Source organism: Stenella coeruleoalba, assembly GCF_951394435.1.
Source record: "Stenella coeruleoalba genome assembly, chromosome: 5".
Lineage (NCBI taxonomy): Eukaryota > Metazoa > Chordata > Mammalia > Artiodactyla > Delphinidae > Stenella > Stenella coeruleoalba.
Window position 1 is genome coordinate 74199059 of NC_137150.1, and position 12873 is coordinate 74211931.

Sequence of the window (12873 nt, forward strand, 5' to 3'; positions counted from 1 at the left end):
ACAACTAGAGAAAGCCCTCGCACAGAAACGAAGACCCAACACAGCCATAAATAAATAAATTAAAAAAAAAATACTGAAGGAACTTTTCGGCCAACCCAATAGTAATGGAAATAACACCAGATTAAGAGATACAAAATCGTGGTTTAAGTCCTAGGGTTGAAATCCAATAGCTTGGGTAAGACACTTACCTCTGTGAAGTTTTAGTTTCTTTATTGGTAACATGAGGATAAAAAATAATTCACAGATAACAGTAAGTAGGATCTCTGTTGCTGGATTTGGAAGACTTGGGTGGAAATTTTTGTTTCCCTTAGACAAATAACCCTTCTCAGCCTTAGTTTTCTTATTTGTAAAATGGGATGAAAATGCTAACCTCATAGTCTTACTGTAGGATTAAATGCAATAGATTATACAGGATAGAGACCAAAAGCACCCCCCTCCCTCCCTGCATGCCCAACCATTGTATCCTTAGTACCTAGGACAGTGCCTGGTACATAGTAAATGTCAGATAAATCATAGTTACTATGCTGAGGAGGCATCACAAATTTGTAGAACACCATATAAATGCTGTTTTTTTAAAAAAATTATTTTATTTTTGGCTGCATTGGGTTTTCATTGCTGCTCACAGGCTTTCTCTAGTTGTGGTGAGCAGGGGCTACTCTTCATTGCGGTGCGCGGGCTTCTCAATGCAGTGGCTTCTCTTGTTGCGGGGCACGGGCTCTAGGCGCACGGGCTTCAGTAGTTGTGGCACGCGGGCTCAGTAGTTGCGGCTTGCGGGCTCTAGAGCGCAGGCTCAGTAGTTGTGGCACACGGGCTTAGTTGCTCCGCGGCATGTGGGATCTTCCCAGACTAGGGCTCAAACCCACATCCCCTGCATTGGCAGGCGGATTCTTAACCACTGTGCCACCAGGGAAGCCCCTGGGTTTTGTTTTTTAATTGAAGAGTAGTTGATTTACAATGTTGTGTTAGTTACTGATTTAAAACAAAGTGATTCAGTTATACATATATATGTATATATGTGTGTGTGTTTATATATATGTACATATTCTTTTTCACATTCTTTTCTATATTCTTTTCCCTGTGCTATACAGTAGGATCTTGTTGTTTATTTTATATATAGTAGTTTGTATCTGCCAATCCAAAAGTCCTGATTTATCCCTCCTCCGCTCCCTTTCCCCTTTGGTAACTGTAAGTTTGTTTTCTATGTCTCTGAGTCTGTTTTGTAAATAAGTTCATTTGTGTCATATTTTAGATTCCACATATAAGTGATATCATATGATATTTGTCTTTCTCTTTCTGACTTACTTCACTTAGTATGATATTCTCTAGATCCATCCATATTGCTGCAAATGGCATTATTTTGTTCTTTTTTTATGGCTGAGTAGTATTCCATTGTGTATATGTACCACATCTTCTTCATCCATTCATCTGTTGATGGACATTTAGGTTGCTTCCATGTCTTGGCCATTGTACATAGTGCTGTTATGAACATTGGGGTGCATATATTTTTTCGAATTATAGTTTTTTCTGGATATATGCCCAGGAGTGGGATTGCAGGATCATGTGGCAACTCTATTTTTAGTTTAGAAAAATTATAGAATAGTTTTTTAAAACTTATTATGAAATAATTTTAGATTTATGAGAAAGTTGCAGAAGTAGTACTGAGTTCACATAATCTCATCACCCAGCTTCCTCTAATATCAAAGCTTATGCAACCATAGTACAGTTATCAAAACCAGGAACTTAATATTGGTAAAATACTATTAAATAAACTACAGACCTTAGTTGCATTTCATCTGTTTTTCCCCTAATATCCCTTTTCTGTTCCAGGATTCAGTTCAGGATTCCACGTTGTATTTAGTTGTATCTTCTTGAGTCTCCACCATTCCATGACAGTTGTTCGGTCTTTGCTTATCTTTTATGACCTTGTTAGTTGATGAGTATTGGTTAGTTATTTGTAGAATGTCTCTTAATTTGCAGCTGCCTGATGTTTTCTTTCTTTTTTTTCTCTTTTTAAAATATTTATTTATTTGACTGTGCTGGGTCTTAGTTGCAGCATGTGGGATCTTCAGTTGTGGCATGTGAACTCTTAGTTGTGGCATGCAGATCTAGTTCCCTGACCTGGGATTGAGCCCAGGCCCCCTGCATTGGGAGTGTGGAGTCTTAGGCACTGGACCACCAGGGAAGTCCCTGCCTGATGTTTTCTTATGATTAGATTGAAGCTTTCATTTTTCGACAAATTCCACAGAAATGTCCTCTTCTCAGTGTATCATATCAGGGACTATAAAATGTGGATGTATGTCTTATTACAGGTGATATTGCACTCTCAGTACTTTGTTAATGTCATATCTGCCAGTTTTTCCCTTAAAGTCACTTTTTTCTTCTTTGTAATTGGCAAATATCTTGTAGGAAATAGTTTGAATCTGCTTAAATATCCTATTTCTACTGAAATTTTTTCCTACCTATTTAAGCATGCATTGGTGGATCCTGCCAGTTGTAGTTATTAATGTAGTGTTTGCCTAAATGTGAATTTGTATTTTCCTCATTCCTTCTATATTTATGTTAATTGTAGCTGTCCCTTCTCTCCATTTAAAAAAATTATTTCCATTTGTATCAGGATGGATATTGCCTTATTCTTTGAGTTATAATCTGGTACTGTCATTTATTTTTTTGCTCAAGTTGTTTCAGCTTTGCCTATTGGGAGCTCTTTCAGACAGACCCTTGTGTCCTTTTGACCTGTACTCTAGTTTCTGGCACCACAAGATGTTCCAAGGTCATCGTATAGTTTTCTTTGCCCAGCTTTGAAATCAGTTGCTTCTCCAACGAGCTCCATTTCCTTTTGTTTGGATAATGGTATTTAGAAACTAAGTTTTGGATGCTAGTTGTGTTGGATTTCATTGCTTCTCAGTGATCTCAGCTGACAGAGCTAGGCAGTACATGTGTGCCTACTGACTCACACATGCATACACGTCTGTACTAATTTCTTTATGTTGGTTGGGCCCAGGCACCTGTATTGAAAGAAATTGAATGGAGAAAAGGGAGGGAATGCAAAATATAGTTAAGATGTATCTAGCTCAGTGGTTCTCAAAATTTCTGGTCTTGGGGACCCCTTTATTCTTAAAAATATTGAGGACTCTTAACAGCTCTTCTGTTGGTTATATATATCGATATTTACCATTTTAGAAATTAAAACTGAGAAATTTAAAATTTTATTTATTAATTTATCAGTAACAAATCCCATTACATGTTAACATATAGCATATTTTTAATGAAATATAACCCTTTTATAAATAAAAAATTTCGTGAGAATTCGTTTTACAATTTTGCTGCTATATACTCATAAGAGGAGAGTGAAAAAAAATAGGTATTATAATGGAAGTATTTTTGACCTCATGGAGCACCCCACTGGAAAGGGTGTCAGGGATTTTCAGAAGTCCCTGGACGAAACTTTGAGAGCCACTGATAGAGGTGTACTAAAACTCTTACAAAATAAAGGTACATATATAGTAGAAGGATGGATGCAGAAGAACTTGTGTGAGGAACAGCAAAGAACTTAAACCATGGTGCTATAGAAGTTAAAAGAATAGAATTTCTGGGTAGGTTGGGGGTGGTCAGCACTGTTTCAGGTAAGATAACTTGATTTGATCACTTCTTCCACTTCATCTTATAGTTATCTAAATTGTAAGATGATGATATAGCAACCAAAATGCAAATTTATAATGAGAAATATTATAGAGAAGTACACTAGAATGTTTGTTGTGAACTGTGGGTCCCTGAACCTTTTCAAAAGCAAAAGATAGTTATGGACTTTCTCAGACCCTGACAAATGTAGCTCCTTTCAGAAGTTTGAATGCAGTCGGGTCAGGCAGAAAGGGAGGGTTATGGTTCATGATTCACATAAAGGCCTGTCCATCAATGTGCTGCTTTTCTTCCTGGCCCTATTCTGTGGCTTCGTGAGCTTGGAATTAGAAATCTTCCTGTTCACTGGTTATATGTAACTGTTCTTTCCAAAACCATCCTGGAAATAAACACGCATACACACAGAGATATATTCTTGGCGTTAAATTTCTCTTTTTCTGGACTCCATGAATACTTCTGAATATTGCTACATTATTTAGGCAGTATATTTGCAGTACAGTTAATTGTTTTATATCTTTATTTTTACATTCAAACACTTGTAGTACTTGTGGTCACTTTGATTCAATTTGCTTCCTAGGCAGTATTTTGGAACCGTTTCCTTCTAGCGATAGTTACACGTTCTTCTTATATGACAACATACTGTTTTTACTCTCAGAATAACCATTTCTCTAAGTTTGGTGGCAGTTATTTTGCCTATATGCTTATTACTACAGATTATTCTTTTGAAAAGTTTGGCCATGAGAGGAAGGAAGTTGCTGGAAATATTTTGGTCCACAAGAATTTATAGGGTAAATTTAAGCGTGCTTTTAGGCAGAGAAGTAGTTGGTGAAGTAAGGGAGATTACTTTAGAGAGGCAGTGAAGCTGCAGAGCCTTAGAGATGGGTGGTAATGGAGTCAGTAGCACAGAATATAGAGGAAAGCACAAGATGCTTTATTTTTTCTTAAACAGGGGTGGGAAGATGAATGAGAATACCTAAAAGAGAAATTGAAAATTGAAAGGAACATATGGCTCCAGAAATGGGGAGATGGTAAGAACAGATACTTCTGCCAAGTGACCTAGGTCTTTTCTGTAAAGTAGATCGTGTAGAATCTTGAAAGCTGAGCTGGGGAGAGTATAATTGATATTATGGGCAACAAGGAGCTATTGTAGATTTCCTCACTGGGGAAATGGCAAGAAAACAGTTTTATATTAATTTATTTGTGAAAGAATACATTGGTAGATGATAATGCCCTAAAGTATCAAGGTTGATAAGGCTACTTTGAATGAAATGCATATGGACGTAGGATATTGAGAATGAAGTGAAAGAAGAGTCCAAAGTGATTATAAGGGGTCACCTTGTTTGGGAGTTAGGGGTAGATCAAAATTTGCAAACGACATGAAATGTTCTTCACATACTATGTCTGGCAACATTATTTTAGGTATGTTTAAATTTGTTACATCGCTTAATAACATTATTGAGTGTGGAAGAAAGTTGTTGGGAAGAGTAGCATGTTTGGAAGAAAAAAATTAAAGGGGGATAGATACAGTTGCAGTTATTTCAGATCTCATGAATTTCTCCGTTTGGTTCCTGCCCTTATTCCCTGTATCATTCATTTAGATTGAGCCAAATCTGTGCCATTTTATTCATTTATTAGTGTTACTTGTTTTTTTTTTTTTTAAGGCATCAAAACGTCCCATCTCCATTTTAAGACCTTTGGAAAGGAGACCTTGTCATAGAATGTGTTCTCAGTATCTAGTATTTTTCTCTGTACATATTAGAATCTCAGTAAATTTAAAGCTTCCATTGTATTACTTTAGACTGACTGAATTTAGCATGTAGCAGGTACTTAATAGCTGTTGAATGAATAAGTGAGTGAAAGCTGTTATGAGAAATACAAAAGAAGACTATCTTATTTTCAGATACCAAGGTAAGATACAGGTACATGAAATAGTAAAATATAAAAGACATGAAATAAGTCCTGAAAAAGAAGGAGTCATTCTGGATTCTGGGCGTGATTTACTAGTGATTAGAATCAAGGGAAAGATTTTTTCAATATAGAGAGGCCTCTTTATGTTTAAAGTTGGGAGAATAAAGAGAGAGTGATCAAAAATGAGGAATACCTCAGTATAATTAGGAGATATATATTAGAACTAGCAAGAATGAACCAGCTTGGGCAGTGGAAAGGGGTGAGGAAGCATGGGCTCTGCCTCTTGATAGGATGTTGGGGAAGAAGTTAGATGAATATACAAGGTAAATATGACATGGGAGTCATGCCTGATGGCTTACCCAGTCTCAAAGTGGAGATCCAGAGGGAGCTTTGATCAGTGGATGAGCAGGGGTCTTAACAGCTTCAGGTGGAGAAGCGTCTGGGTTTAGTGAAATCTTATGAAAGAAGTAGGAGTAGGGTGATTGACAGTATTGATGGTATTTCTGGTTTGGTAGTGAGAAAAGCATTGAAATTCAGGCTCTCAAATGTAGGCAGGAGGTTGTACATGGCACTAGGTGAAATGGTAAAGATTAAGCTATGGGGAAGAAACCAGAGGTTTTTCTTGCCTTTGTTTTTTAATCTGACATACTTCCTAGCCTATTGATTTTCTTGATGCTCCAATGAATGTTTCAAAAATCCAGCAAACCTGTCTTTTCAACTATCACACATCTGCAAATGCCTGCTTTGATTAACTATACTTTGTTTTATTTTAGGTGAAAAGTAACACTGTACTTGATTTTCTTTTAAAGATAGTTCTCAAGGAAGTAGTAGGGAACTTATAGATGAATTGTTGTCTCTTTTGTCATGCTTAAGAAGTTTACATGTTTTTATAGATTATTGTAGTCTTTCTTGGGCCAAAGAAGATTCATTTTCCCAGACTTTTTGCACCTCATTCTTTCTAGTTGCCTTGTCATTTTCATACCCATCTCTTTATGTTTATGGATTTACCAACATCCTTTCTAAGCACCTTAGGCTGGACCGTATACTTTAGTGTGTGGTTGTGTTATATGTAGAGATTACTTTATTCCATTTATGAGTGATAAGCCTGTTGGACTGTTCTAAACATGTAACTTGCTATGTGCCTGTTGGTATTCACAATGCTTTGATTCACTGATACTTCTAAGTTTTGGTCTGTGCTTTCATATTGTTAAAAGTGTACCTTATATTTGTCAATGCTAGTACCAATATGATCACTTTCCATATATATGAAAATAGATAAAAGGTTCAGATATATGAATTGATGTTTTTCACTGTGTGCACATAAAGGTTTTTCCTTTGTTTGTGATTAGCTTCTTATTGAAGAACTTATTTGTGAATCTGTCTTACACTCTACTCGACACTTTTGCTGAAAAAAAGTTGGTCTCTTATTTTTTTAAAATTAATTAATTAGTTAATTTATGGCTGCATTGGGTCTTCGTTGCTGTGTGCAGGCTCTCTCTAGTTGTGGCGAGCAAGGGCTACTCTTCGTTGCAGCACACGGGCTTCTCATTGTGGTGGCTTCTCTTGTTGCGGAGCACGGGCTCTAGGCGCACGGGCTTCAGTAGTTGTGGCACGTGGGCTCAGTAGCTGTGGTTCGCTGGCTCTGAGCGCAGGCTTAGTAGTTGTGGCGCACAGGCTTAGTTGCTCCGTGGCATGTGGGATCTTCCCGGACCAGGGCTCGAACCCGTGTCCCCTGCATTGGCAGGCGGGTTCTCAACCACTGTGCCACCAAGGAAGTCCCCGGCTCTTTCTTACTGCTGCATGCTATATTTTCATGGTTTCTTTGTAATTTATAAGTTGACAGAAATGTTGGAACTACTTTTTGCTGCAACATAAGACCAGAGTAGTTAAGCAACTGCTTAGTCTGTTGTCATTTCTCCTTGTCTCATACCCAGTTTCAATAGTTGTATTTCAGTAAACATCACTTCAAAGATGGTAACATGTCTGTGTTCCAAAGCCTTGTTGGAGGTGACCTTACCATTCTATTTTATGTTTCAAATAATTACACCAAAAGAAGCCATAAGAATGGTCATTAGTACGATTCTCTAACCTGATAGAAAGAATTATTAGCTAAATAATCATTTACAGTCATGTTTTTATGCCTAGGTTCTCCTTGATTTGCAATTCTCACGCCCCCCACATTTCAGGAATTTTTGAAAACTTCCAGTTCTTTATTTGGTTAGTTTGAAATTCCTTGCTTATGTTGCATTTCCCTCATGAACCCCTCTGCACAGCTCTGTCTTCCAGCTTTACACTATGAGTCTGTAAGATGTTTATAACCTTTTGCACCCCCTTTTTAAGTGTATTTTTTGAAAATGTAGCCATTAGCACATTGTATTTCCTGGACTATTATCAAGATTTTTTTAAAAGCTTATAAACAACAGAAATTTGTTTCTCACTGTTCTGGAGGCTGGAAGTCCGTGATCAGGGTGCAAGTATGGTTGGGTGAGGGTCCCCTTCCAGGTTGCAGACTTCTCGTTGTGTCCTCACATGGTCGAAGAGTCAAGGATTTTTAATGTATTTCAGAGCTTGTTGGTTGAAAGTTTCTTAGTTTTAAGATACTTGTGTTTTCATTTCAGGGATAGGTTGAAAATGTAGCACAGCAGGATGACTGTGCGCCATCAATTCTGATGAGAATTGATGCTACTGTTAATGATCATAGAACCTCCATATATTTTTTAAATTAAAAATTTTTTTTTATTTTTGGTTGTGCCAGGTCTTAGTTGCTGCTTGCGGGCTCCTTAGTTGCGACATGTGTGCTCCTTAGTTGTGGCACGCGAACTCTTAGTTTCGGCATGCATGTGGGATCTAGTTCCCTGCCCAGGGATTGAACCCACGTCCCCTGCATTGGGAGATGGATTCTTAACCACTGTGCCACCAGGGAAGTCCCCATATTATTTTTTAGGACACGCAGCTCTTCACATCTGTGAGAACTGAGATCTAAAGATGAGATAACATTGTTGACATCTTAACATTTCTTGTTATCATGTAGCTAGAATTGTGTCTTGTACATAGCAGGGGCCTAAAACCATATGCAGTTCTATAAACACACATTTGATGATGGTTGTAGAGGCCAGGAAAATACTGGCTAAGATATTGCCAAAAACATTGAACTTAAAGATAATTAGATTTCATTGTTAGTTTATCATTCCTTTTTTGATGAGATTACCTTTTAGAATTTTGTGTTGTTTTTGTGATGTTTTGTAAATTGAGAGAAACCCATCATGAAGTCTGAATACGCCTTTTATCCCCCAGTATTTTATTGATTTTGGAATTTAACCTTTTTTGTGCCTTTAACTTTAACATCAGTTTCCTTAAATGTGGGAGTGAAATTGTGTGCTCACTTCTGCTTTATTCTGCTAGGTCGTAATTATCTTTTCCCAGGACATTTTAATCTTTTTCTTTCCAGATAAATTTTTGTAAAATCCTAGTTTATTCCCTCAATTTATATACTGTTGATTCTTATATATCAATTACATATTAATGAATTCTTCAACACACTCTTGCACACACAAATAATCATTTTGGGAGCACCTGTAGGTAGGTTTAGCAAAGGATTAAGCATGCAATGGCTTTTTGTCACAATAGACTTTTTGTTTATTTCTAAAATTGGCTTTTTTTTTTTAACAGATAAGTGTAAAGCAGGAAATTACTTTTACTGATGTATCTGAGCAACTGATGAGAGACAAAAAACAAATCAGAGAGCCAGTAGACTTACAGAAAAAGAAGAAACGGAAACAACGTTCTCCTGCAAAAGTAAGAGAATATTTTAAGGTGGTGGTTCCTAACATACTACTCCCATACAATTGCTTAATCTTATTGGCAGGAATCTGGCTGGACCATAGGCAACATAAAAGTCTCATATGGCTTAGTAAAGTTGGAATGTTGCATCAGCTTCACCAGGAGAAAGGAAGGGATGCTTGCCTGAATAGAGGTGGTGGGCCACTGCTTTAAATTTTTCCACTTCCCTTTCACCGTGTTTTTTTTTTTTTTGAAAACAAACTTTTCTTACCCCGTGTCTCTCTTTTCTTTAAAAACTAACAGATGGTATGCAGTGCCCTTGCTTCTCATTCATATTAGTTTTACTTATGTTAATATATGGTTTCAGGAAAATTCAGTATTGATTCCTCATTAGGAAAAGGTTGTGTGATAACTGTGCTAGAATAGAATGTGAGCTCCACCAGGGCAGGGACTAATTTTATTCACAGCTATATCCTAAGAGCCTGGAATAGTAGGCCTAAGGGACTCTCAATAAATACTGTGGGTGAATGAATGGATTAATAAATAAACAACTGACCCGTAAATACTATTAGGAATTGCCTGCCTTTTTTCCTTTTCAGTACAGTAGTAGTTGACTATATGTAGCATTTTGGTATTCTGGGGAAGTCTTTGAACTCTGTATAGTATAATTTGTATCTTTATAGTTATTTTTCATCTTTTGTTTTCTTCCCTCGTGTAGTGAAGAAGACTTTTTAAAAAAGATTTTATAACATGACCTTTTTATTTTGAGGGCTACTTGTTTTTGTATTTGTGATTTAAATCATAATCATCATCATTATTTGTATACTTTTGGACTCAAATGGTGTGCTGAACCCAGTTTGTACTGGCTTGCCAGAGCTGATTGCTGAGTTTTCAGGAATTTTGCAAGCTGGTGCTAAAACCATTGGTAGCTTGAAATTAGGCATGGTGAGAATATTTACACCATGGAAATCAGCAACGCAGCCCACTGACTCCTTAAACTGTTGTTAAACATTTACCAACATACCACTGCTTTTGGGATATATAAGTGTGGCTACTGTTTGAAAAATATAGAGACTAAAATAACCCATAGTTACATTTCCTAGAGGTGAATACCTTAATTTTCTGCAATATTGCCTTTCTATTTTCAAATTTGTGTAGATTGTCTGAATTTCCTGATTTGTAACTTAAAGAGTATGTAAACTATTTTTAAAGTTATTAAAGATTTTTTATAACGATTTTATTACCTGCATAATGAATGTATTATTTTTTGATATATCACATTATATTCAGTGATTGCTCTGTTGTTGGAAAGTTGTTTTCTCTTTGCCTTCATTTTAAATCATGCTGCTCTTGAAATATTTGTGTATGGATCTTCGTGTACTACGAAATCAAAGGGCGTGAACTTTTAAAAAGGTTTCTTTAAAAATAAATGAGTACATAAGCAAGGAAGCAAGCAAAATAAGTAAAGTTTCTTGATAATGTTACTCCTTCCAGAAATGTTGTATCAGTTACATTGCTACCTGCAGTGGACCTAAGGTGTGTTTGTCCATACTCTCACCAGCCTTGAGTATGAAACTTTGTTTTTTTTGTAGCTTAAGATGGGTGTCTCATTATAGTTTAAATTTTAATTTCTTTGGATATTGGTCATACTAAAACTTGTGTTTTTTTTCATAATTATTGACATTTTATATTTCATGTTTTGTGCTATCCCTTTATGCCCCCCTTCCTTTCTTCCCTTTCTTTTCTTGAGGTTAATATTTTTCTCAGTGATATATGAGACTTTTAAAATTTTACATTAATGAATACATCAAGTTCTTTGAGGAAAAAATTAATTTCTAAAATTGAGATAGTGATTATGTTACTTTGGGTTCATTGCTGATCTATGGGGAATCTATTTCAAGTCTTTAAAAATAATATATGTAAGTTGTACATTTTCCTTGATGTTTCATTGCCATGTTTTTCTGATACTATGCTTGAGTATAATTCTGAAATTCTGACTAAAACTCAGATTATTATCTTCTAGTAGGATGTTATTTGGAATCTTTATATGTTCTAGGTAGTACAGATCAGATTTTTACAGTTTAAGCCATTTTTGCTTGTCTAATTTGAGATAAAGTCATTTATAATGTATTATCAAAATATTTCTAAGGACATTATTTAAATATTTGTATATATATCTATGTAGTTGCTAGATGAAAGATTTGGCCTATTCTGAGTATACTGTATATAAGAAAATGTTTTGGGCAGTCTTTTTAGAGCAGTTCTTAGGAGGCTGAAATGACTGGAAATAATATATGGCAGACATGGATGTGAGAATAACAAAAACAATTATTTTTAGATTGTCCTGACCTGTTACATGTAATAGGACAGAGAATGGTTGTGGTCTGTTTTTAACACTGGTCTTGCAGTGTCCAGATGAGTGGTTTTGTGTCTGGAGTCTCAGAACTTTGAACATGTGTTTAAACATTCACACTTCTGATTTTTCATTAAAGTAACTCTCCCCTTTCTGTATGAAGAGAAAGAAAACCTTATCTCATGTTTATAAATCAATGTGTTGCTTGTTTTAAATTCCTTAAAAACAGCTTTAAGTTTCTCAATTAATTGTAATGTATTATGCTTAGAGGACTCCACTCTCTGCAAACACTTTTCCCAAATCTTGGATTTTGCCATTACTAATATTTTGAGTATATGTTACCATTGTGTCATGTTAGATTGGGGATCCATACAGGAAGTATCACTGAAGTTATCTTATGGACTTTTAGTAAAAATATTAGAGCTTACACATCCATGTAGACCTGGTCCCTTCCAACTAAGCTTTGTGGTGAGAAATACTGTAATGTTATGTCATTTTTAGCTGCCATGAATTTTAAGCAGTAGTTGCTTCCTGAGCCTTTATCATATGGCAAAGCTTAGTCATCTTAAGGTAGATTTGACACTTGAAAATTGCCAAAATACGTTTGGCAGCATGTCTGAAGAAGAGGGTAATCAAGCTAGGGAATGTTATCTTGATCAAGTTATTTGATACTGTCATGGAATAAGTTGTTTTATGAAAGCAAATTTTCTATATAATAAAAACTTGTCCCTTTTAAATGTTTAATTTTATTTTAACCACTTAGTTGGAAATCTTTAATATGTTGTTTTCTTTTAAAACATAGTACATTTGAACATAATTCAGCTTTTAATGCTTTGGGGTTGATGTTGTAAACATTAAAGAAAAAATCATACGTATCATAGTGAAGCCCTCTGGGAAGACTGAGATGTTAGGGCTTTTTTCCCCTCATCCTGAAAACTCCTGACTGCTAGACTTTAAGAGTTTTTTGACTGCTTATAATTGCTTCACTGTCTCATTCCTTAATGATATACTATTCATTTTTACATTGCTGTACCCATGTGGCCACTTAACATCACCTTCCATTGCCCCTTTGACTCTTTTTTTGTTTTGTTGTGGATTAGGACTACAGAGAACTAAAGTTATTAGAAATGTATGAAAAGTTTTAGTAGACTTAATCCAGTCTCAGTGCATTCATGTTGGTGGTTCTCGTGGCTCTG

At 35.9% G+C, this 12873-nt stretch overlaps 1 protein-coding gene across 6 annotated transcripts in view; it reads left to right on the top strand.

Annotated features, from left to right (window-relative positions):
* The window catches only part of ZNF148 (zinc finger protein 148), a 130772-nt gene that overhangs the window by 66496 nt on the left and 51403 nt on the right, over positions 1–12873 (top strand). For all 6 annotated transcript variants that reach the window (XM_079923157.1, XM_079923158.1, XM_079923160.1 and 3 more), the window contains one exon: positions 9214–9339. In XM_079923157.1, the coding sequence (XP_079779283.1) occupies positions 9214–9339 (126 nt within the window). The remainder of the gene's footprint in view (positions 1–9213; positions 9340–12873) is intronic.